Source organism: Vitis riparia, chromosome 5 (genome assembly GCF_004353265.1).
Source record: "Vitis riparia cultivar Riparia Gloire de Montpellier isolate 1030 chromosome 5, EGFV_Vit.rip_1.0, whole genome shotgun sequence".
NCBI lineage: Eukaryota > Viridiplantae > Streptophyta > Magnoliopsida > Vitales > Vitaceae > Vitis > Vitis riparia.
In genome coordinates, this window is record NC_048435.1 from 2,765,144 (window position 1) to 2,791,817 (window position 26,674).

General features: G+C 36.1%; 2 protein-coding genes across 3 annotated transcripts; one reads left to right on the top strand and one right to left on the bottom strand.

Moving 5' to 3' along the window:
• Positions 1 to 23,898, bottom strand: LOC117914562 (isoleucine--tRNA ligase, chloroplastic/mitochondrial). 2 transcript variants are annotated; one of them, XM_034829925.1, is made up of 22 exons: positions 23,746 to 23,898; positions 20,598 to 20,796; positions 20,274 to 20,428; positions 20,097 to 20,198; positions 18,420 to 18,489; positions 16,441 to 16,553; positions 16,153 to 16,221; positions 15,452 to 15,559; positions 13,755 to 13,905; positions 11,696 to 11,927; positions 11,213 to 11,499; positions 10,643 to 10,779; positions 8,877 to 9,024; positions 8,520 to 8,651; positions 5,692 to 5,820; positions 4,806 to 4,933; positions 4,559 to 4,723; positions 4,140 to 4,265; positions 3,592 to 3,665; positions 1,842 to 2,091; positions 1,322 to 1,501; positions 1 to 764 (listed from the first exon to the last, which is right to left on the bottom strand). In XM_034829925.1, exons 1-22 carry the CDS (start codon positions 23,833 to 23,835, stop codon positions 525 to 527), a joined length of 3,285 nt encoding a protein of 1,094 aa, XP_034685816.1. In that variant the 5' UTR covers positions 23,836 to 23,898; the 3' UTR covers positions 1 to 524. The 2 variants fall into 2 exon arrangements, with proteins under 2 accessions (XP_034685816.1, XP_034685817.1); XM_034829926.1 differs by having other exon boundaries at positions 20,274 to 20,425; positions 23,746 to 23,897.
• Positions 23,899 to 24,300: 402 nt separating this feature from the next.
• Positions 24,301 to 26,674, top strand: LOC117914142 (pentatricopeptide repeat-containing protein At4g15720). The gene has a single exon (XM_034829356.1). It carries the CDS (start codon positions 24,457 to 24,459, stop codon positions 26,275 to 26,277), a length of 1,821 nt encoding a protein of 606 aa, XP_034685247.1. The 5' UTR covers positions 24,301 to 24,456; the 3' UTR covers positions 26,278 to 26,674.

Here is a 26,674-nt window from a genome sequence, read left to right on the forward strand (position 1 = left end):
TATTCTCAAATGACCCACCAAAATTGTTATTAAATCTGATTTAAAACATAACAGCTGTATACAGAAAATGTTCGGGATACACCACTCTTTCTCTAATGTATTAATTTCCATGTCTACATGAACTCGTTTCATTTAGGTAGAAGCCTTGTAGCGCCTGTATACCTTATGTGTAGAGACTAAACCAGGCATAATCGTACCAATTCTTCAAACTCCTGTTTCAATCCGAACCATGAAAAAAACAGAGGACAAAGCTAGAGCAAACTAGAGCAACTTGTACAATTTACTCGTGATCTTTTGTCTCTTCTTTTTCAAATGTCAATGCAGAATCATGCATTATCAAAGAATAGTGTGCTATAACTTATTGGCTGCTGGGTACTAAAAGTCAGAATCTTATAAACTCAATGGTGCCAAAACTGGATTTTTGGCCATCTAAGAAGTGGGTTTTTTAACTTCTGCATTTAAGATGCGGAAGCAGAAATTTTGGCCAAATTTGAGTAATTCTCAGTTTTGCGGTTGGTTTTGTCTCAGCTGACGGCAGCCATAGCAGGGAGTTGAACATTGACAACATTATAACATCGGCCACAGAGTGTCGGATGCTCAGAAAAGGAACCAACTTGAAGTGAGTAATTCCAGCATCTTTCGCATTTAGAGCCATCCGCACGTGACACACCAATCCAGATTTTGTTCTTCCCTTGAATGAGGTACTCCCCCGTGTACGGTGTATTTTTCACCAGTTCATCCTCCAAAGAAGAAAGAATCTCCACCTAAAAGTAGCCACCATTCAAACAGAGACAGAAACATGAGACTGAGCAATCAGGTTCATCATAACAGCCAGTGGCATATTAGTAGAGGAACTAGATGGCAATATCATGAATTTTCCAGCTACGTAGGTGCTCTCTTAAAAACGTAGTGAAGAAATGCACTAGAAAACCTTCATCAACTAGCATAACAAAAATCAAATGACTCATTTACAGGCTATCAGAACATGATAATATCTTGAAAAGCAGTGTAAAACAACAATGGCTCAAATTTTCCGAATTTTCCCATATGCTCCAAACTGTGGCCCATACGGATAATCCGAGGCCATCACTTGGGTACAGGATAGTCCAGTAGCCATTTTTTGAAAACACAGAGACCACCTTATATTGTTTATCAACTATCAAAAATAACATCCTAATGGGTTTTTGTCGTTGAAATCACTAAATTCAATTAATGTATTTTAATTGACTGTAAAAAGAAGCAATGCATCCCTAACCTTAATTGTAGAACTATGAAGTATATAAGTAGGCAAGGTAAAACAGAATGATAATATTCAGCATACCTGGGATGTTATGAATATGCGATGCAATGTATCTGCATCATTTTTAGTTGAACACATTTCCCGCAATCTGGGGGCCAGACTGGCATCAGAAGCATGAAGATACACTTTTGCATCTAGACTGGAACCAATCAATTTCCCACCACGAGCCACCTCTAGGACTTTGTTAGTCTCAGTTCTCAACTGGCCAAAGAGGTCCAAATTAGAAATACATATTTCATGATGCACAAAACTTACCCACTTTCCAATGAACTACAAGCCTATAACACCCAAAATTTCTTTCAAAATGTTCGATTTTCCTTTAAATTTCTTTGGAAAATAATTTTCACAAAAATAAAAAAAACTCATGAGCACTGGTGTTTGAAATCAATATTCCTGAATCCTTTATGTAAGTGTAGAAAGCAGCATGCAGTAATATCTTATGACATGCAACTGTAAAATGTAAGACAACAAAAATTAAATGAACAAGCACAAAACAACCCTCAATTAGGTTGCTTTGTTATTTTGAAGCTAGTAGGATTACCTCCAGAATTTTTCCCCAGAAATCAATTTCTTCTGTGGGAAAGGTAAGCCACTTCTCATTCAAGGCTGGCCATCTTGATTCAAAAACAAATTCGGCAATAGAACCATCTTCATTTGTATACTGAAAAGGAAGGTTCTGCCATACATCTTCAGCCAAATGAGGCAATATTGGAGCAATTACTCTGACGATGGAAAGTAGATGTGCTGCAAGAACTGTTTGACAACTTCTCCTTGTAAAGCTTGTTGTGCCCCTAAAAGAAAATATCATCTCAGAACAAAGAAACATCCAAGCTTCAGGCTACTATTATGTATTATGTAGGTCTCTGATTGCAAAGTACTTGATATAACAAAAAATGAAGCTACATGGATTCTTAAACAGATCAATCAAATTGAAATTTAATGACAACATTCTTTTGGGTTTTATTTATCTTTCCAGAAATCACAATGTATTTTGAGACAAGGATTCTCCAAGGGTCCTCATACAAAAGGTAAAAAATGAGAGCAAATCTAATTTTATGTTTAATTCTATGGCCCATCACATATTTTAGATGCTAAGAGATGTGATCCGTGCAACTCACCCTTCTCTGGTGTTTGTTTCAAACTTAAGAAGCATCCAAGGTCAAGACCGTATTATCATTTTATAGAACTGAGGAATATAGGTATATAGTTCATTCCAATAAGTTGCTTGATGAGGACAGGAGCAATTGAATAAAAGAATTTTAGACAAAACCCCTTCCAATCCAGACTTAATTGCAGAGTAGAGTTAAAACATGTATAAACGATTCTGCATGGACTTGTGTTGTTTGAACTTTCAAGAATTAACCAGAGCTTGTGAAACCTCAGAAATTCTTCACTAGGTTAACCAAATCCCGAGGTTGCTCTTCATAGAGTTTTAGTTCAGCTGAGCTGAGACTAGTAGAAGTTTTCTGTGCACAGCACAAAATTTAAAGAGCTTCCATTTAAGCCAAGCTATTATGTTCGATCAGTGATCTTGGAACCTCTTACTGAACCAAGCTCAAGTAACTTTGGCTTGTCCTATATCTTAAGAGTATTTGGGAGCCTACCAATCCAGAATAGAACTAAGAGTATTAAGGACAATTTTTCTTGCACTTGGCTCAAAAACTTAACACACTCCAGAATAGAACTAAGCTTGCCTTGTTTATATCAGGAATGATCTTAGATAATGTCTAATTACACATATCTTGTGTTGCTCAGTTCATTTTACAATTCTAACCAGCTAAAGTCTAAAATTATTTCACTTCTATCTGCAATATCATCATCAATAGCTCTAATTTAAATTACAGAATAATTACCAAAAACAAGATTGTGTGGTGATGAATCTCATGGCTTTTGAACAGGATAATCATGTATTATTGCAAGCTAACTTGCCTTTTTGGTCAGTAATTTGACTAAGGCAGAGGCCACTACTTTTCTTGAAACTAACTCCCACCAAATAAAATACAAAGGCTCCTAGATTCAAACCCATCTTCTTCCTCAGAAAATTTAACATAAAAAAGGTGTTACCTATACCGGCCAAGTAAGCAAGGAGCTCATCGCCCCATGGTAAGAATGCAAACCTATTACTTCTGCTGGAATTACGAGTGCTTGCAAGCTTGTGAGAAGTTTGAAATCAGAACTTGCAACATGAAAGCATGTCTACAACATTATGCAGGATGACAGAACCAATGAAAAAAAAGGAGAGAATTAGGCAACTGATATAAAACTGCACTGCAGATTAATGATATAATTACCCAACATAGAGTCGATCTTTGGCAACATCAAAGTAGAAATTTGATAGATCAACAATGGCAAACCTTTGTATGATCTGAAATGGGAGAAAAAAAAATCCATTCAGAATACCATGCAATGAATAAATTAAACTGTTATGGGATTTCGAAATTGAGGGTAAAAATCACAATCAATCATGTTTCAGAATGGAACAAAAACTAAATGAAACCGGAGTTCAAAACCTTTCATGAGTTGACATTTAATTAGCAACAAATTTTTATCTGAAATCAAACACCTTAAGGTAGACACTGCATCCTCAGATGTGAAATAGCCTCCAAGCACTGGAATTCCAAACCTAAGCCAGATGCAACCTCTAAAACTATTTTAGGGGATTTTAACATCACCAAAAACATCCCCAATCTTCCCCCACTCCTGAAAGGTTGGATGACTTTCAATGATGCAACGATCTTTAAAGGAAGAAATACTTTTTTAGTTCTTCCAGACATCATTTTTATTTATTGAATTCAAGACTGTTCTTGTGAAATACCATAATTATATATAGATAATTAACCTGGAATATCTTAAAGAATTGGTAGCTTTCATAGCTTTCTCTGATGTTCTTTACAACATTTTCAAGCTGAAACAGTGCATGACGATCAAGCATGGGAAGATCACAGTATGGAACAGCATTATCAGCCTGCAAATAACACAAAATCAAAATAATCAAAACTAAAGAAGTAAACACACATAACAATAATTCTATTGAAACCAAAAAAGTAAGAAGCAAGAAAATATTGTAGAGAGACCAAGACAAGGAGAAACTATATAATGAAATTTATTGCCAGAGATAGCTGTGACAGTGCCAGCACAGAAATATTAGTATTCAGTGGAAAATTGACAACAATAAATGGCTCTAGAAATGTGTAATTGATATCCATCCTAGGGCAACCCAAATTCAAAAGCACCAATTTCCAGGAAACCTTAACATACTTTCCAATCATGCAAATTTGCCAAAAGGTATCGCAAAGTTCCTCGCAACTTCCTATATATATCAGACATTTGACGAAGGACTTGAGCCCCAATCATTGCATCCCCGGTATAATCTACACTTGAAACCCAGAGTCGCAGAACATCAGCTCCATAGCCAGGTGCTTCCTACCCAGATAAAACAAAACCATTAGCCATTCAACTATAACAAAAGAAAGATGGTTAAGAAAATTATCTACCGCTGACTAACCTTTAGGTTTTTCCCACCTTCAATCACTGTGCGTGGATCTACAACATTACCCAAAGATTTGCTCATCTTGAAACCTTTCTCGTCCAGTACAAATCCATGTGTAATAACACTGGAATATGGAGCTCTTCCTGCACTAAAAGAAAAGTAACAGAATCATATGGCATATTGGTTACAGACATGTTTGTACATTATGAAACAAAATCGTCCAGAGGTTTACGACGTAAAGGAGAAGGGTGTGATAGCATGTGGTAAGGTTTACTAGCACTAGGGACCAAAATGCAATGCAGGAAGCCAATTGCTCATTGTTGCAGAGGTCAAATTTTAACATTCCAAAGGTTTAAAACTAAATCTAGATTTGAAAAGTAACTTCCAAAAAAAGTTCATTAAAAATGGAAACTTAAACCCCAGCTACAAAAACAACTAATGTAATTTGTTGGTTTAGTTGCAGAACATATAAACATGCAATTTTTCCTCAATGATCAATAACATTCCCGTCATTTTAACACAGCGGTTCACTGATACAAGCATTTGTTATTATAACTAAACAAGAACAGTACACTGCACATCCTCCAAAAGTTGTGGTCTTCTCCTTCAAGGATATGCTCCCATGGCAAACAAGAATTGTGAGGGTGTAAATTAGGAATAAAAACAACAGTAACTTTTAGAAATCAACTGAATTGAAAAAATTTAAATAAAAAATTGCAATCACCAAATATTTGAATTCTCTGCCCCAAGAAAAGAAACACAGAAAAATAAAACAGAAGTTTGGACAGAGAACACCAGTTTTTAAAGAATGGCGATGCTAAACACAATAGAGCACATGCATAATTATTTGAAACTTAAAAGACTATGTATAGCACAATAAATACTTATGGATGCCAATTACCTTTTGTAGCAACACTGGTTAGCAAAGAACTTTGAAACCACCCACGATGCTGATCTGTACCTTCAAGATACAAATCTGCAGGACAACTAAGTTCATTTCTGCTCTCCAACACAGCAGCCCAAGAAGAACCTGAAATGGAAGGTAAGCAATTAAGTGACATCATGGTCCTTGTAGAGCAATATATGAAATGGAAATATGAATTTGAAGGTGAAGGAATCAAAAGATAAATACAGCTGAGCCCTGCACACAGAAGGAATGGCTACGGAAAATATGTAAAGATGTAAAAGAAGACTTAGCTAAAAGGGAGAAACAAAAAGAAATCTGAAACATTAATGTGGTTAAAAAGAATAATAATCAATAACAAATGTAATATACTGCATAAGGGTGAATCTCAATGATAAACTACACCTAGAGGGGGATGAATAATGTTCTTAAACAAAATAAAAAATGGTTTCCTAACACATATTATCTTTCCTTAGGATTTCCCATGGTTAATATTCTTCTTTGCCAACAACTTTTCAACCAAGAATAAAAATCATATGCAAGTATGAATGCAACAACACTCTCCCAATAATTTATAAATGCAATTTACATGCAAACGAGTCAACAGTCCCCAACCTAAATTTATAATACCAATTTTAATTCATTAAACATGTTTCCAATTATTACGTGATATCATAATCTAATTGAATAGAAAATTATTCAAGCTTTTCAAAGGATAATCAAACTCATTTAAGCTCATTTTTCACTCATCCAACATGTATATCCAAGTATGAAATTGAGATCAATAAATGGAAATGAACAAAAGAGAAGAATGAGAGAGACAATGACACCAAATTATAGCGTGGAAAATCTCTAAAGAGATAAAAAACCATAGGCCTATAAGTGATAGAAACATCCACTATGAAGAACAAAAACTAAATACAAGATTTTACCTAACTCAAGTCTATCAATCACTTGACTAACACCTTTCCATTTTCAACTTCACACCTTCTTTCAAGGCACACTTAAAGTCCACACCAAACTTGATTTCGGCCTCTTCTTGAATCCGCATAAGAAGAAAATGGGTTTTCACTCAAACCCAAACAAATGAGAATATGATAGATGAATGATATGAATCAACCCATTTTTTAAGAAAATCCAATTGAAAAATGATTTGGAAATCAAGGTAAGGAGGCTTTTCTTGGAAACCAAACACTTCCAATTTTGATCGAAGAGAGAGCTTAAGGGGAATAAAAACGACTGCTGGTGTCTTTGGTGTTCCCTCTCTTAAAATGGAAATGTTTTGGTTAAATATGAAAGGGAACCTTTGATCCAACGGCTCAAAAAAGATCCAAAAAAAGATGATTGGTCTTACTTAAATCTGGATTGATCATAGAACAAGGCACATAAACACTTGGTCAAAAAAACTGTTGCCATGACCTTCTCAACTCTTTTAAAAAATAGTTCAAGAAAAGTAGCAACTTGAAAAACTTGGTTGATTTAATTTCATCTATCTACAACCTCAACTACATACCTTGGCCTTTAAGCAATTTCAACATCTTGATCTTCATTAGGCAAGTACTCTAAGGAAGGATTTGGAAAAACCGAGTTAGGAGACACTTATGAATTTTTGTCCGGAATTGCCAACCTAGCTAAACACTCACACTGCAGACAAAAGCCTCTTAAAGATGCTGACCAGAAACTTCTTCTAAAAGGCTTTACTAAAGAAGCTAACCGTAAAGTGGTGATAACTGATAACCAGCATTAGAAACCTGGCTTCTGATAGGCACTCTCCTAAGCTTTTAACACCCAAACCACTCAATCATTGCCATTCTCCTTTGTATCCCTCCTCCCAAGCACAAAATGTAAAAGAAAAGAAAAGACATCTACTTTTTCCAGTTACAGACTGCATGATAGAGGTTCTTGTATACTTGGTGGCAGAACTTTCATCACTCAAAATTTCAAGCAACAGTGAGATACTGTAGTGGCTGTTAATGATGCTCACACTGTTTGGCAGTATTCCACAAGCTATGTATCATGCCAACTCCATATACTAATTCAATCAGATCTGGAGGAGTCTCTGTTCTTGATGCTCAAAAATAGACCCAGAAAAGGATACAAATGACTGCCCTTTTTAAATTGATTAGACAACATGTCCTTATGGTTTACAAAGCAAATCTAATTTAACTGGATCTCAAATCGAGTAAAGGGAAGCAGATCTCAACCTTAGCTTCTGTTTTGCAGCTGGATATCAAGGCCTAGTGTTAGTCTTCAAAGTGTTCTAATTGCTTGAGCCCTGTCTTGAGACAAGCATCAAGGTGCAAACCTCACTTGTCTTTTTCCAACATCCAAAAAGACTTATTGCCACCACAATCAGCATTGCAATTGCTTAAATCATCTTCCAAAACTTTCACAACAATTTTGGGTGTACTGCATATTTTCTTTTCTCAACAATCAATCTCTAGATAACCAGAATCTTACATCAGTGAGACTCCAGATCAATCACCTCATCAACATATCATAAAATGATGATAATCAACACAGAAAGCCACTCACTCGAAAAACCCAAGCCCCCCCACCCCCAAAAAAACACCATTTCAACAACAAAACTTTTCACCATGCTCTTTCCTAAAAATGCAAACCAACAAAATGCCAATGACAAGGACATGAGAAACTTGTCGTGTTGCAATATGCTTAAAAAAGTACGGTCATTTATAAAACCACAAGAAAATATCTATAATATATTTATTTTTTGCAGAAAGCTGTACGTTGTAAATTCAAAAATAGTCAATTAATGTTTTCCCTAGCAAACAAATTTCAGTATAACTTCATTATAATCCTTATACCTGAGTCAAACCAAACATCCATTGTATCAGTCCCCTTTTCATAGTCAGAGGCTTTATTACGATACTTATCAGGGAGCAGTTCCTCTACTGTCATGTACCACCATGCATCACTACCCTTTTGGGATACTATAGCTGTCAAAATAAATGATAAGAGGCATAAATAATCCAATGATGGCTGATAAATCTTAGCTTCAATAAAAATAAGAAAAAGAGAATAACATGCATCCAAGATGAAAAGATACAATTGTTACACACTAAAGTTTGAAATGAATTAAAAACATTCTTTGATTGAGACTAATCAGTTACTGACTAGAGGAAAAAAAAAGGTAGCAGCCACTGCATTTAGGAGGATCTTACATTTGATGTGATCAATCGTCTCTTTGTTCATGAGAGGTTCTTTTGATTGTACATGATAAAAGACTGGAATAGGGACGCCCCATGTCCTTTGCCGTGAAATACACCAATCAGAGCGGCTTGAGGTCATTGCCGAAATTCTGTTTTCTGCCTGGATGATTGTCATGCATTTGAACAAGGCACCATCAGTAGGACATTTAAAACTATATGAGGTAATAAATTAATAAATAAACACACAAATACATTAGATACAATGCCTCAATCAAGGCGATCCCTTAGCCACCCTTATCAGCTTCTGCGCTCATGAACAGTATGCAACAATAGTAGCATTTACAAGAGCTGCTAACTTTCCTCATGCTTGAAATATTGCAGCACCTCCTCTTTGGTTGGGCTCCAAAGAGAGACACAGAATATACTTAGACATATATGTTATCAAAGCCTTGGTAGGGGAGCCAGAAGCGGAGTCCTCTAGCATTGCACTTTTCTAGCCACCTTATAGATGACTTGGATTGATAGAAATCTTAGGATCTTTAAAGACAGACAGATTTATCATGGCCATCTGGGATGGGATCCGTTTTTTAACTTCTCTACAATAAATAAGGAGTTTGTTCGAATTCCGAGCAGCACTCTAAAAGCCACCTTTTGGTCAATAATTATGTTAGATGGATCTTGTTGGCATTGTATAATGGGTGAGGGTTAGTCTTCTGGGGTTTTTCCTTTCTGTGAAAGATCTCTCACCCTTCTCCTTTACTTTCTTTTAATAAAATTTATCTGTTTCCTGAAAAAGCAAGAAGAAAAACAACATAAAAACCCCCACCTAATTCCCAAGCAAATTTTTAAGCAACAAACACAGTGAGCATCAGCTAGAACTTTTTTGAGCACCACAGGTAAGTGCCCAATGCTTGCCAAGTATCTTCTGTCTTTCTTTTTTTGTTTTTTTGTTTTTTTTTTGGTGGTGTGTGTGTTTTTTGTCTTGAGAGGATGTGAGTAAAGGTTGTCATAGGAGTGTTTTGTCATTCATTCACATCAGATTATGTTCCTTTCCATACAGAACTTCCTGATAAAAGCAGTTCAGTCAAAATAAGCCAGCCAGACCAAATTAGTCTGATGTTAGAAACACGTCAAACTAATCAAGTAGTGAAACCTAGTCGATTATTTGGCTTATCAGTTCATGACAACATAACAAAGTCAATCTGACAAGATTCATTTGCTGTGTTGAGCACATATCAAAAGGAATAGATTTGGCTAATTAAGGCTATTTTGGTTTTCAGAAACTGCAAAGGAAAAGATAAAGAAAGGAAAAGGGAAGAGAAAGAAAAATGGAAAAAAGGTTAAGTACTGTTCTGATCCCCATGAATCTATATCCTCTACTCTTTCTCCAAACTTTTCTGACCATTTTAAATTATGAGGAGTTTGAAAATGTATAAATTTCTTCCAAATCTACAGAGTCAAAACTTAGAGACACACCAAATCAGGGATTCAGGTCTTCGACCTTTGAAGAAGAAACTATTAAACATTATAACACCTAACAAACAATGAAACAAGCATTTGAGCCCAAAATGGATGGAGCTTGCAATATGATCTTTACTACCATTTTTCTGTGGAAGATGATGGAAACAAGCAAGAAAAAATGACTGACAAAATTGCAAGGGTCCTAATTTAACATGCATGAAATTACCAATGTAACCTTTGCATAGAAAAGGCCAAAACTGATAACTTCAATGATCATGTACAAATCTAGAATACAGCAAATGAAGTAGAAGAAATACCTGAGCTGGAATCCATGTTACTTGGCCAATTGCGGTCATAGCAACCTGCCGGAACCCTTCTACTGATGCAAACCATTGTTCAGTTGCTCGAAATATTGTAGGTTTTTTAGTTCTCCAGTCATATGGATACTTGTGTTCTGCATAGAAAAAAAATGATGAATTTTACAAGCTAACATGTGTTCCCTATAATTTTCTTTACATAGTATATCTACGTGGTAAGAGGTTGGACACTCATTCAGTGGTTCAACAGCAGGTTCAATTGGTGGACCAACCAACACCAAAATATTATAATGGGTGTGTATGATTTAATAAGAAGGCATGGATAATGCATATCTGGATCTCTGGTTGGTACTTGAACAAATGCCAGCAGTGCCCAATAGAAACAGGTTTGAATCTCCACAGCTTCAAGTTAGCATTTTCCCCCCTTTTCTGATGGGAAGTCAGTTTTCCCCCACAGTAGTCAGAAGTGGTTCTAACGAATTGGGTACAAAACTTTGATGCTATTCTTTGTGACATAGTAAAGAAAGATGTCCTTGATTATTAGTTTTAATAGGAAATGATACAACTTACTGTATGGTTCTTCCATGATAATAGACAAGTTCTCATCCAAGAATCTTACGACAGCAGTATTACCATCCCCAAGTACATCTAGCCCACTGAATTGGCCAGCTTCTTCAGTGAACTTTCCATCATCATCTACAGGAGAAAGAATAGGCAGTCCATATTTCATGCCAGTTACATAATCTTCCTGACCATGACCTGGAGCTGTATGGACCAATCCAGTTCCCGATTCTGTAGTAATATAATCTCCTCCAATGACAACGGGGCATTCCCTTTTGTCTATTGGATGGATATACCTGAAACCACAGTTTTAAAGTGTGGTAAGGATACAGAGTGTAATGGCTTTATAGACAACTTAAACGGATTATCCTTATTTATATAAATGTTAACAGGAATAATTATATAAGGAGTCAATGATGCTTGACCACTGGCATTCCACAAGTTCTTTTAAAAAGGCATAATACAGCTTCAAATTCCACTTCTACTAGTAACCTGCAGTTTTCAAGATCTGATCCCAATAGTGTTTTCTTGATGACAAGTTTCAGGCCCCATTTTGCTTCAAGTGTTGGTACAAGATCTGATGCTACTACAAGAAAAAGATTTTTTTGTTCCTTCAGAGCATTTCCAAGCCTTCCCTTCTCATTCTGTTTGGACTTTGAAACATCTTCCAAGGGTGAGTGTACTTCTACCACAGAGTATTGAAGCTTAGCATTCACTGCAACAGCTGAAAATGGGGAGAAAATTTTATTGTGTATTCTAAGGTCATTACCAAGCAGCAAATATTATTTAAGAAAAAATACAAATATAGGACCTGAGAGGTACTAACACATAAGCTCCAACATGAATTTGCACTTGTGAGTTCACAAGTGACGCAGTCTTCTAGGGCTATAAGCCCTTTACTGTGTCTTTTTTTTCTTTTTCCTTCTTTTTTGTGGTTGGGGGAGGTGGGCTTGTTTAGTAATGTCTAGTCCCATTGATTGAGGAAAAACACATTCCAACAACAAGAAGGAAGATTGCTCAAATCATCAGCTAGCATAACTAAAGGCTGTTGATATTTCAATGGGAGGAATCAAATGTTTAACATTCTAGACAATGACCATCCTCCAGTATGGAATTATTCAAGTTAGGCCTGGAAGAATCTGAATATTAGGCACATGTAATCTCTTATAGAAATTGCATTGCAGGTTAACCATCAATTATTGATTGAAGAGGGAAAGATTGACTTAGAAGTGATTAACAAATGTCAAACAAAAGGGAGAAGGAAGTGGGATCAGATCCCCAATATAAAGTAAGAATTGAAAAAGAAAAAGAAAACCTATTCAACTAATTGAGCAACAAGTATATGGCTTTCTTTTTTTTTTTTTCTTGATAGGCAAAAAGTATATAGCTGAAAGATGAGCCTATATAGAAGTTCGAGCATAAATAAACATCAATGGTTAATAAACATGGTCTGAGTTTCATTTTTTAGTGCATGTGTATTTTACAAGTAGAAGGCCGTCGTGGTTTTCTTCTTTTCCTCTCTTCTGAAACTTTTGTGGGCAAGCCTACTTCTGCTGGTTTGTAACTTTCCTTTTGGGTCCAAGAGGATAATGGGGGAGATACATCAAGTGTGACTCCAAAGGGTTTTGTTAAGTTAAATTTTGATGGAAGTTTTTTGGGTAATCCAGGGAAAATGGGGATTGGAGGAATTATTAGGGATTACAGTGGTACAGTGTTGAGAGCCTTTTTCCAAATCTGCTGGGGAGGATTTGGTCATTGAAGCACAGATTCTAGCAGTTTAGGAGGGTTTATAACAAGCGAACAAAATTGAACCTGTCCAATCTCTGAGGAGGGTTCATATTAATGAATTTTTTGTTTCTAATAAATAAGGCCATTATTTTCAATTTTCTTTTCAATCCAACAAGTGTTTGTTTCATTTTCCCTGCCAAATCAGGTGGATGTTTTCTCTCTTTATATTGATTTAAAGAACAAGCTATTGGATTTCTGAAAGACAAAGGTGAATGTGTTTTCAAATTCTAGGCTACAGCAATTTCCTAAAACCAGAATAAGCATTGGCAACTTCAAACAACAGCTAGGTTATTGAAGGAAGCACAAGCACTTGCAGCAAAGATATAACATGGAACCTAGGCTTATAGCTTTTTTTTTTTTTTTTAACATTTTTTTTTTTGATAGGCAAAAGAGAACACATTAAAATGCCCAGTATAGGCTTATAGTTTGTTATTTTGCTTCAAACAGGCAATTTAGAGTAACAACATTTTTTTTTATTGGCAATAAAAGAGAATATATTAACAGTGCCTTAGATAGGGCACATCAAGGTACACACCTTAGAATAACAACCATTATGGAAAGAATTATAGTTTCAAACACCATTTATGTACCATAATCTAGTATCAATTTGTCATTAACATGAGATTGACGACAACAACCATGTGTTAGATTTGTAGATGTAAGAACAACAACCTTGTAATTAGACCACAAAAGTACAACCACCAAAGTAAATAACTGCATCAACTTGTTGTGCTAACATGGAAAATCACATTGGAAAGCTTACCAGCATTGGCCGGAATAGTCCAAGGGGTTGTGGTCCATATAGCCAAGCATAAATCTGGAAGAAAATCCTCTAATGAGGTACCTGAAGTTACAGGTGCACTCACTAATCTGAAAATAGCATATATGCTCTTTGAAATATGCCCCTCAGGATACTGCATTGAAATTTACACATAAGAAACAAAAGCTAACATGACATTCTGGGAAGATTAAAACTGTGACCCACATGAATATGGGTCTGAGCACAGGCCTACATACTACAGGCTTGAGTTAGGGGACAAAGGGCTGTGGCAACAGCAGAGTGGAATCTCTGCATTCAAAATACTTTTCTCTGAACTCTAACCTTGTGTTTGGTTGGAAAAATTAAGGGAAAATGCAAAGGAAAGAAAATAGAGAGGTAAAATAGAATGAAGGAAAAAGTGAAGAAAAATTAAAAATAGATTTAAAGCAAATAAATTGTTTTTACATATTTCTTCAAACCCATTTCATTTATTTCTTCACTACAAAACAAAAGGAGAATGCATTTCATTTCTTAATTTGACTTTTATCTCATATTAAGTCAAAACTTGTCACAAATTATTGCAGGAGATGCTCAACCCACTTCCATTTACAGGTCACTGGGATTTAGTCAAGCATAAAAAACACATTAATATAAGGTAATTGGCTCTCAAACATGTTGGTAGAAGAGTACGTGGATAACTGAACGAGTTTTTTCAAAGATTACAAGATAAGGTGATTGGTTTCCAATCACCTTGTACAACCATAGAAGACTCAAGAAACATATATATGTATATATATATTATAACAAGCACCATAAAAAATCCATGTCTGCAAGCAGATTCATGTCACAATTGTCATCCCCAGGGCTTAATAATTTCTAGATCCTTAATCAGTGAGTATGTCAGTTATTATTTCTAGGTCTCATAGATTATGACCAAATCAAATGGCATAGAATATATTGGTAGGGTTACTATATTCAACCAGAAGAAACCATTATGACCTTAAGAAGGTTGTTCCTTGCTTCCATTTTCGCTACTCAATTTTGTGTAAGAGGACAAAGAATTGGTTTTCTTATCAATTGTAGGGTAGGATGGAATTCATGGTCTTCTTCGTTATCAACTTTTGGTCTTGCTGGGTGCTTCCTGAGCCAATCAAAGATACGTCAAGTAGCTCGCAGGGAAGATGTGAACAAGGGGAAAGGGTGGCTCACCCCAGTATGCCTTTTTTGGTGTTTTAGTATGAAAGCAAAAGAAACTTTGGTGATTTGGAACCATCAAAATTGCAGTTACAAAACACTTTCCACAAAAGCTTTTTTTTGAATTGTCCAGTAGATCAGTAGGAGATGGAAGTCCTTTTGTAAATTTTGTTGTGTGGAATGAGGCATAAGAAGCCTTTCACTTTTTCCAGTTCCCTTTTATTCCTCGCCTACATCCTCTGTAAATTAGTTACACTGTGGTTTTGGTGTTCATTTTATAATATTTTATTCACTTATCAAAAATATTTAAGTGTTCAATATTCTCTAGTAACAGGAAAACATGACTAGAAAATGCTAAATGTTCCATTGCAGTAATCTAAGGATAGCTTTTCATTATTTGACACATTCTAAAGTCTTACAATTGTTACAACTCCAAAAAGCATAATGAAACCATATTTGATATTAGATTTAGTAGAAAAGTAACAAGAAATAAAAAATCAATCTACCTCCAACTCAGCCTCTGCAAGAGCAGTACGTGACGAGGGACTCCAGTGAACTGGCTTTCTGCCTCTATAGATATACCCTTGCAAGGCCATTTGGCCAAACACTTCGATCTAGAAGATAAAATGATGTACAATAAACAATTTATTAGCAGCTCAACAAAACCATAAGATCAAAATGCAACAGGCACACCATTATATTTGTTCTGATAGAGGGATGCCATCTGCCCACTGGATGAGCTTCAAGAGATGTTATACTTGTATAGGCTTTTTTTTTGTTCCTTTTGTATAGTCCTTGTAAAATGGAGGTTCCATTGGGTCTTTTGATCATGTTTGTATATCACAGGGAGAATTTCTCATCCTTCTCATGTTTTTATTCACTTTAATTAATACATCTTTTGTTTCTAACAAAAAAAAAAAAGTATGGATCTATTGTCAAAGTGTGGTACATATGTAGGTAACAATGAGCAACATATATCAGAGAGTAATACAAACTACAGAATTTACAGCTGCATAGAGTGCAAGAATTCAAATCTTGAACATAGTTTATAGACTGATTACAGTGTAACCACAAGTTTACGAATTACATTTAACTTTAATCATTAAAAGAGCGACTTCAAAATAAAAAGTAATATAATAACTATAATGATGATGACAAGGACAACAACAACAATAATAATAATAATAATAAAAGCCACAGAACCTACCTGGGATGCTTCATATTCTGGATCAAGAGTTAGATAAGGATTATTCCAGTCTCCCCATACTCCATAGCGCTGCAAACATGCAATGAATACGGTTGATTTTCATGATTTCTTTAACAAATTATCTGCATGCATGTGTAACAGAAAAGCATTTATAAATCAACTTATCAAACCAGTATTACCAATTAACTTCAAGAGATCACAGAAGGGATATAATAAAAGTTGACATTTAAATATGGAAATCAAATCTCCGCAATATATATTCTAAATGCAGATAAGCTTCAGTATGACCTTAAATGATGCCATCTGGTTCTTAACAGTCGCTTTGGCAAATTTGGCTGCCTTTGCTCTCAACTTTATTGGTGTGAGCTCCCTTCTAGCATCCTGATCCAATGACTGTAGAACTGAAATAAATCTAACAGTCAAATTACTCAAAGAATATAAGTTAGGAGCTCTGTTTCTGATTCCACATAACACAACCCATAGACAAAGTTCCAAAGCAAAATCAGCATTCATGTTCATATAGTTATAACCTGTACTTTTGATTTTTCATTTCTGAACAACCAAGTGAATTAAGGTCACTTCACAAGTGACCCTGAAAAGAGAGGGGGGGGTTACCTCAAAAGGGCAATATGAAGTTCTGCAAACTTTTTTTCTTTATCAGAAACAAATTATTCTTTGATATGAATTTGAAGTATGACTTCCGCAAACTTATAAATGCTCAAATTCAGATATTATCATTTACTTTCAGTCGCATATAAATCAATCACTTTGTGCTTCTAATCAAACCAAACTTTTCCCAGTTGAATCAGTTTGCACAAGTAGACCGAATGTGTACCATGAAGAAAAAATAATGCTCCTGAATTCAGATATTTTCTACTCCCTATTATTATTCTTTGTCGCGGTTTTTCACAACAGCTAGCAAAATCAGAGATATGATCAATAAATGATATGGTTAAATGATATTGTTAACACCATTCCCAGGCCGAGGATCACTTTCATACAAATGAAAAAAGCTTGAAAAATTAGATTTGAAAAGAAAAAGGATCTACAAAGAATAAGATAGTCTTGTGTAAAAATGAGGGGTACAAGGTCTCCACATATAACTCCAGAACTCACTTCTAAAAAATTAGCATCAATCTGGATAGACAGAGGAGGGCATTATGCATACTAAACATGTGCATACCCTACCAGCCCAAACATTCAGCAGCCTGAACCCAAATGGAGCTTGCAAACTTCTTTTATGTGGAGACATGGTACCTTCTTTGAGTGGACACATAGCTTGCTCTCGGTTGGGGATTTGAAGACATTGTATCCTCTTTTATGTGGACTTCTAGATCAGTACATCAGGTTGCTGATGGTTTCGTTAATTGGGGGCAGGGTCTTTAAAAATCTTTGCCAGGATATCTACCCTCTTGCCTGAGTGCTTTGATGCTTAGGGTGCTTTCCTTGTGTATTTTGTTTCCTTTGTTTCCTATACATGTTTTGATTTAGGGCGCTTCTTTCTTCACATCTAATAATAATTTGTTTCTCAGAAGAAAAATGTATTTCTTGGTAAAACTAATAACCATAGACGGAAAACTATATCAATTCAAATAAGAAGAGAATGAACTTCTTGTCCTAAGCCAAAATTTAAGAAGAGGGTACTTCTAGTTGCAACACTTGTTCTATACTCTTCAGAAATTGTAATTAAGCCACCACATGTCCAAGTTGAGTTCATTTCAGTGAAGTAAGATATGTATGAAGTGATTTACTTATTATAATTAAACTACCTAACCAACTAAAGAAAGGTTATTACAGTCCACAATTTTATGAGGAACAATAGCTAGTATCATCATATAGAGTCCCATGATAAGCAAAATCCCCTACTTTGAATAGCAGTTGTTCCAGTTTTCCACCACAACATTTTCTGGATGGAAGCTTTTTACATATTTGCACTTCACAGCAATTGGCATCAAGACAAGGATTAATCCATAGTTCATGTCTAAAACACCATTAGAACCAGAAATTGAAATACTTTTTCTGATAGACAAAGAGATATATTAAAAGTGTCTTCCAGAAGAGCGTGCAAAGGTATACACCTTGTATACAAAGGTGCCAAATAACCAAATGATGCTCAGGGGGAACACAAAAAACAACTCCCTCACCTCACTTAGAACTCACCCAATCTATAAAGTCCAATATGGACAAAGAACTATCATCTATGTACATTCTAATCCACTCCCAAAAAGTATAAATGAAGGTCAGTTACCAGAAATTGAAATACTTGCCTTTCAACTCAATTGGTAGGCCATGGCAATCCCAACCAGGCACATAATGAACTTTATAATTTTGAAGAAGCTGCACAAAACAAATAAAAGATTTAAAAATCTTTAAACCCCCAATTTTATTTTATTTTTTGATAGGAAAACAAGAATATATGTATTAATGGCACCTAAACAAAAGCATACCAAAGTACATAGGGAGGTCTATAAAGGGCACTAAAACTGGAAAGAACCCAAAAAGAAAATGCTTATGAAATGCTAAAACAAATGCAGTATCAGTAAACAAAAACTATGAAAATAAAAACAAAGCATCAAAGAAACACACACACCCACACTAAAGCTAAGGATTTAGATGCACACACACACACACACTAAAGCTAAAACAAAAAACGTAAGCATTATGATTTTAATTATCACATGCTACCTAGACATGTCATGGCTATCATCCAATACATTCCAATATCAGTGCTTCCTGATAAATTTATGATGTGACATGACATGCACATATAATCAACAAAAGTTGACAATATGGCTCGAGTAGCAAGCCTACTTCAGCTACTATAAAGCTGTGATACCTGGACTCTTCAACTTCACCTAACATACCCATGTCAACACAACATGGTAACAGTGTAGGTGTAGGATTTGGATACTCCTATTTTGTTATAAATATTGACTATTTTGATTTTTTTTTCTTTTTTAAAAATACAGATAAAAGATAAAAGAAAGAGAGTTTGTTCAATCAAGGATGTGTTATTTTTCTGCTTCTAATTTTTTTTTTTTCCCTTTATCAGGTCCTATCCTAGTACCATTCAAGATCATTTTTAAGCCAAGTCTCATATGCTAACATTTAAGATGTGAAAAATCAAACACCTAGACACACACCGACACTTGGCACCTGACCCATGTAGCATAACTATAAAATATAAGAGACACCTACCAGTCTTGCTGATATGTATTGGACAAGAAAAACCATTAACTTGTAATTATCAAATTGGTATAAGCTGACCAGTTTTCTCTTAATTTCTTTTTTGTTATTTGTGAAAGAGACCTTTTCTAAATTAGATGGACTTCCCTATGGTAATACCATTAAAGGCCTCCACTCCTAGCAAAATCCAGTGACAATATATGGAACTATCACTAAATACTGTTTCAGAAGGATGTTTGCAGCATTATTTTACTTGTTGAGTAAGTAAAAAGACTTTTCACAGATGACTTTCTCATGGAAGAATAATGAAACTAAAAACTTTCCTTTTAGTTGATCAGGACTTGGCTTGTACCCCCAGAGAGTAAGGGGGATCAGAAATTTGTAGTACCACTACAATTAATATGTTTGTATAGAAAATTTGGTTTAGAACATAATAACTACTACAAATAACACTCATGTTAAAACTATGAGGAATAAATATTTGGAAAGGATAACTAATTACAAGGTAGACTATGGCCTAGGGGTAAGTTTCTAATCCTTATAATTGCATTGACGGATTCCAACCAGTCTTGGAAGACCCATGATAAAGTAGTTGAGCATGAAAAAAATCTCAATTAAAAATTCCATTTGTATACTCAAGGTGATTGCTAATAGGGCATGCATCTTATACAAGTTCTTAAGCATATGGACATGGATGTTTAGTGTGTGATTGTGAGTAATACTGTTCACCAATCTAGGTGCAAGCATATAAAACGAACCTTATAACGATTAATTATATCCTTCAAAATCTTGTTTAGAGCATGACCCATGTGTAGATCACCATTAGCATATGGAGGGCCATCATGAAGAATGAAATTTCCCTGCCAGAGTAAGTCTTATTCAGGTAACAAGTTCATTTAACAAAAATAGGGACCTGAGTCAACCTACAAACTCACCCCATTATTCCTATCAACCACTCTTTTGAACACCTGGTTATCATCCCATAATTTCTGAATTTCGGGCTCCCTTGAAGTTGAGTTTGCTCTCATGCCAAATGCTGTCTTTGGCAGATCAACTGTGTGCTTGTATCTTCCATCCTCTTGCTTTGCTGCTGAACAATCTCAAGCACATCAAATGACAAAGAAGGTTCCACAGTTTTTAGAGGGGAAAAAAGGAATCCGCAGGAAAACCCCTTAAGTTTGTATAACTAAATAATAAGTAAATATATTTAAACAGTATTATCACAATTTTATAATTATAAAGGATGGCACAATATATACCTTCAGATGCTTTCTTTGCTGCCATAACAGGTCCACGAGATCGCCGCTTTGAAGAAGAAGAAGAATTATCACTTGAATAACTAGAATAGGTTGCAGTCCTTAAAAGGGAGGGAACATGAACTGAAGAGCTTCCTCTTAAATACAATAAGCTAACTGAATTCATACTCCTAAAAGATGATGCTGTTCTTTGTGACAAAACCTGAACATACACAAAACAATATATCAACTGCAACTCAGAACAAACTATCATCATTGCAGATGGATCAAAAATAAGATCCCAGCATGGCTTTTATCCAGTCAATGCACATGGCATCTGAACATATTTATTTCTCAACCTTAATAAATAGCATATCTATTTCTAGATCTTTATAAATCAACTCTGAACTGCACAGGTTATTTTGAGCATGAAAAATGCAAAAAGTAAACCTTCCATGCACCGGATTAGAATATATACACATGCATGCATCAAATCAAACAACACATATTTAGCATCCCTGAAGATCCAAGCATTTCTCCATGCCAGGATAGGTCACCTCCTTTTTGGGCAAGGGGATAAAAGTGCCTCATCAAATTATGAAATTGTCATCTTACAAAGCTATTGTTCTAAAAGAATGATATGAACTAATCTGTTAGTACATGGTTAGTTGGCAATTCTGATCCAAACTAAGAGTCCAAGTGTATTTGGGATTTATTTGAATTCAAGGCAAAAGCCTTATTCAAACATGTTCATGATGCTGATGTTGGCCAACATGTCAAGTAAATATAGTGGTTCTGGGTTCCATCATAAATGAAGGAACAATAGTTGCATGACAAGAGATGGAAGTTTATTCTCACTAAAAAGTGCCAAAAAAAGAGTACTTCAGGACCAATTGATCACCACTTAGGTATGATATCTAATCCCTCTAGCAGTATCTTTGAAGGGCATTAAAAATATAATAGCCAATCAATCACCCCACAAGGACAATATGGTCCAACTGATGATATAGTTCGTGGTTTTTTAAAACACGAGGCCCAATCAATTGCAACCATGCATGATTAATCATTCCATGATTTTTTGGATAAATGAATTTGTTTTAAATTAATTTGATTGATGATTTGCACTAATTTTTAAAAAGCCTGGCTTCAGCTCATCTTGCAGTTTGTTTTCTATTGTAGAAAGACTTTAAAAGTATGAAAATTCCTAAGGCACCATAATAGAGTAAAAATAAAGATTTTTTATGTCTTCTTTTAGAACTCCAAGACCTTAAATGTTTGAGATCAAATACAAGAGTCACCTTTTTAGAGAAAGGTGAGGCTTCTGGAACATGTGCTTTGAAGTTTGAAAATATAAATGTCATTGAAAATAAGCCCCTGGAGAGGAATGTTTGTCTTAGATCTGATAAAACTTTGTATATCCAGAAGATTTAGTGATTACACTCTTACTGAAAAGGCCTGTGACCTTACCTCGAAAAAAGGACACTTTTAAATGAGGTTTTGACGTATATCAAGTGTTGTGCTTGGAGTATTTTACTTTATTATTTATGCCATATTAATAATCTCTTAATGTTAAATCAATCAGCATAAAATTAAAAATTCAAAGAACTACTGTTTTTTTTTTGGTCAGAAACAAAAATGTTTTCATTAGCATTGAAGAACTACCTATTCATCCTTCCCCCTAGGTAGTTTACATATAGCAATAACATGTTTGCACAATTCATAAAGGATACCCATTCAGATTTCATTAAGGGTAATGATGAGATATTATCTTTGAGGCCTTAGGAAGGTTTTAGGAAACAAGCAACATAGATAGCATTCAGAAAATAAATATATAGTCAGTGGATGTATAAATTGGTGTTTAAAGTCAATCAAATGCCTAAATATACTTTTGGTTCAAGTTGTTGCACCAATATCCAACAACTATGCAGCAGAAGCAATTGCCATCAGGATCAAGCAGGCTCCCCCAGAGACATCCAATAATATACCTATGACTGAATCATCACATCAAGCACACAGTGTTCATACACTTGGAGTGAGTGCCATATCCAGAGTGGAATTTGAAGGATCACTGCCAAAGGAGGGATAACAGCAGCCCACTGTAAGCCAGAAGTGACCTTGGGGGGCTACCACTTCAGAGTGTATGGCTATCTCTCAGCGATCTCTATCTTTCTGTAGCACAGCATAAAACCCAACTACTTCCCCTCCGAGAACCAAAAGTTGAAGTTACTAAAACCGCAGATGTCTGCGGATTGAATCTTATACTAATGCACTCTATAAAAGAACTTCCTCAAATATGGATCAGCCCACATCAGACCTAGACCCCACTTTATGACATTGAAAGAGTTGTTTCCTAATCCACAGTTTCAGCTTCCATGAAAAAGTCACCTAGTACCTAAAGTTATGGTTTCTGATACTCTTTGCCAACCAGCCAGAAATTCATGTCAATCTTAAAACTGCATCCTACATCTAAACGATCTTCATGACTGAGAAAGCAACGGAAAAACCTTAGTCGACCCATGGAGCAACACAAATTTTACAATATGTATAAAAAAAAATAGTCTTCGTCTTTCTTCTCCCACAAAATACCAATGCTGAATATTTTAACTGTGATTTTCAGTACCCGGCTTCTCATAACAGACTAGGTTTGAAAATTTCCAAATTTTGCTTTCCCACAAAATCTCAGAACTGGATGGAGCACAATAGAAAAATTTAGGTTAAGTATACAAAGACAAAAAAAGCGATTCAAGTCCCTCAACTAAACCAATCAAACTTCAATCTCAGAGACCGATACAATAATCTAATTGAATAAATTGAAACAGGGAACAGCGTTAGCACAATCGCCTGGTTCTCCATCTAAGCAAATCAAATGGATTGAAAAGAGGCAAAAACCGCGAACAGAAGTCTAAAACCCTAGCCCTCAGTTTGCTTGCCGAGAAACCAAGAAACCGAGACATACATGTAAAACAGAAACTCGAAGTCCAGCATATTCAACTTTTCCGGTCCCTATCAGCTGAAAACACTCTTACCAAATACTTGCTCGATTCAAAAATTGCGATTTGAATTTGCCTTTCTCTTCCAACTTTTCATCGGTTTCTCAGCAACCAAACAAGTAAATGAAGAGCGAAGAAGCTGGAAGAAAACAAACAAGAATGTACGCAAAGGTTGAGTGTACCTTATAAGAAGAGGCTTGGATAGCCATTCTTGCGTCCTTGGGGGAGAAAAGAGATGATGAGTTTGAAGCCAAGGATTTGAACAAAGGCATGGCTTCAATTCATCGCTACTGCTCCCTCCCTGTGGCGCTGACACAGAAAAAATACAGCGTACATTTGTGGATAAACGAATCAAAAACATCTAAAACCCCAGCCTTTTATTTTATTTTTTATTTATTTTATTATATTTCTTTATTTTCAATGCCTCCGGATGCCTGCTATTACTATTTTTTCAAAATGGAAAATACGAAAATATTAATTAATTTTATTTCTTATTTAAAAAATAAAAATTCAAGAATATTTAGAATGGTGGGAAAAAAATCCAAATAAAATAAACCATAAATTAATGGGATTAATTTAAAATGCTAATAATTTTATAAAATTAAATTGTAAATTTTCATTATCAAATGTCTATCTTACCCTTACTCAGTTTATAAGGTGGAAGGGAAGCCCACTAAAACGACGTAGTTTTAATTACCGGAAGTTGTGTCTAACTAACGGATACTGGCCACACTGCCCTTTTCTTGAAACGGAGAAAATGGGCTCCCAGAGGGTGCAACACCAGGGGCCGCCATTGATGCGATTTCTTTTCTTTTACTCCCAATTTTCTTGGTCACCAAACAGAGAGTTTAACATGGTTTTTGGGATTCGAGTTTATTCGTGTTTGCTCTGAGATGGTGAAACCACTGAACCAAAATCTCATCTTTAGAGTCCCCTCCACATGTATTTCCCGCCAGAATAAACTGTCCCATTTTCACACAAAGACTCAACTGATTCAACGGCTTCAAGATTGTAATGACATCACGTCCATATCCTTCAGCCACACCAACGTTCTAAAATCTGGATTCTTAAACGATACCTTCACCACCAATCATCTCATTAATTCCTATGTAAGAATCCGAAGAACCAACGATGCAAACCAGCTGTTTGAAGAAATGCGCGAACCAAATGTGATCTCGTTTACTTCGCTCATGGCCGGTTTCATCAAAGCGGGTCGGCCTAAATCAGCACTCTTGATTTTTGGCAAAATGCTCAAAAGTTGGGTTTTGCCCAATGCCTTCACATTTGCAACTGTCGTCAATGCTTGTTCAATGCTCGCCGACCTCAGAACCGGCCAAAAGATCCATTCCCATGTTGAAACGTTTGGTGTCCAATGTAACCTGGTAGTGCGTTCTTCCCTCATTGATATGTACGGGAAATGCAACAATGTAGACGATGCTCGACGGGTTTTTGACGGCATGGATTATAGGAATGTTGTTTCTTGGACTTCCATGATCACAGCGTATGGGCAGAATGCATTAGGCGAATGTGCACTGCAACTTTTCAGAGAATTCAATGATTTGCCATTGAGCTCTCCAAACCATTTCATGTTAGCCAGTGTGATTAATGCTTGTGCAAGCTTGGGTAGGCTAGTTTCTGGGAAAGTGGCTCATGCAGCAGTGATTCGCCGTGGGCATGAATCAAATGATGTAGTGGCAAGTGCCCTGGTCGACATGTATGCCAAATGCGGGTGCATTGGTTATTCTGACAAGGTATTTAGAAGAATCCCGGATCCTTCTGTAATCCCATACACTTCTATGATCGTGGGAGCTGCCAAGTATGGGCTTGGAAAATTCTCCCTTGATATCTTTAAGGAGATGCTCGATAGAAGAATAAAACCCAATGATGTCACCTTTGTTGGGGTTTTACATGCTTGTAGCCATTCGGGTCTGGTTGATGATGGCCTTGAATATCTGCATTCCATGCACAAAAAGCATGGGGTGGTGCCTGATACTAAGCACTATACTTGTGTGGTTGATATGCTTGGGCGAACTGGTAAGCTTGATGAGGCTCACCAGTTAGCAAAGTCGATCCAAGTAGAACCAGACCAAGGAGCGCTCTTGTGGGGCACGCTTCTTTCAGCTAGTAGGCTGTATGGGAGGGTGGATATTGCTGTTGAGGCTAGCAAGTGGCTAATAGAATCAAATCAGCAGGTAGCAGCGGCATATGTCACCATGTCCAACACATACGCAATGGCTGGGAAGTGGGAGAATGTTCATAGCATTAGATATGAAATGAAACACAATGGTGTTTACAAGGAACCAGGTTGCAGTTGGGTGGAGATACGGGATTCGGCTTATGTGTTCTACGCTGGAGATGTATCTTTGTGTGCTAGAGGCAGTGAGGTGGCGAGCTTGTTGAGGGAGTTGGAGAGAAGACTGAAGGAAAGGGGTTATGTGGGAGGAAGCAGGGGGTTGGTGTCTATTGATGTGGAAGAGGAGGCCAAGGAGGAAATAGTGGGGCTCCACAGTGAGAGATTGGCCTTGGCTTTTGGGTTGATAAGCATACCTAAAGGAGCGACCATTAGAGTGATGAAGAACTTGAGAATGTGCTGGGACTGTCATGAGGCTTTCAAGCTGATTAGTGAGATTGTGGAGAGGGACTTTGTTGTGAGGGATGTAAACAGATTTCATCATTTTGAAAATGGTTCTTGCACTTGCAGGGATTTCTGGTGATGGTCATGCTCTCTCTCTCTCTCTCTCTCTCTCTCTCTCTCTCTCTCTCTCTCTCTCTTCTCTTCTCTCTTAGAGAAGATGCAAAGTAACCAAAGATGATATACTTATTAACTAGAAAATTGCTTTACTAGGAAGGCCAGGGCAAAGAAATGTGGTGTGTCCTGGCTCCACAGTCCACACAGATCTCTGAAATGAACCTGACATCAAATAAAGAGTTCAAGGAATAATTGGCTTGAATCGGAGTTCTTGAACATAGGCCCCAAAAGTTGCCTTATTTCCAAGATTCGGCTTTTGAATAGAATTCACAACAGAGCGAAAAAAATTGGGAAGGTATAAGACAAAAAGCAAAATTAATAAGACAAAAGGAAGGTTGTTGATTTGGATTTTTTTTCCTATT

Excerpts from the sequence above, each read along its gene's own strand:
- LOC117914562 (XM_034829925.1), bottom strand. The coding sequence starts at position 23,835 with ATGCCTTTGTTCAAATCCTTGGCTTCAAACTCATCATCTCTTTTCTCC. Across the intron at positions 18,490-20,096 it reads ATATAATTAATCGTTATAAG|CTTCTTCAAAATTATAAAGT; the intron begins GTTCGTTTTATA and ends TGTTTTGTGCAG. Across the intron at positions 11,928-13,754 it reads GACTATTCCGGCCAATGCTG|CTGTTGCAGTGAATGCTAAG; the intron begins GTAAGCTTTCCA and ends CCCCATTTTCAG.
- LOC117914142 (XM_034829356.1), top strand. The coding sequence starts at position 24,457 with ATGGTGAAACCACTGAACCAAAATCTCATCTTTAGAGTCCCCTCCACA.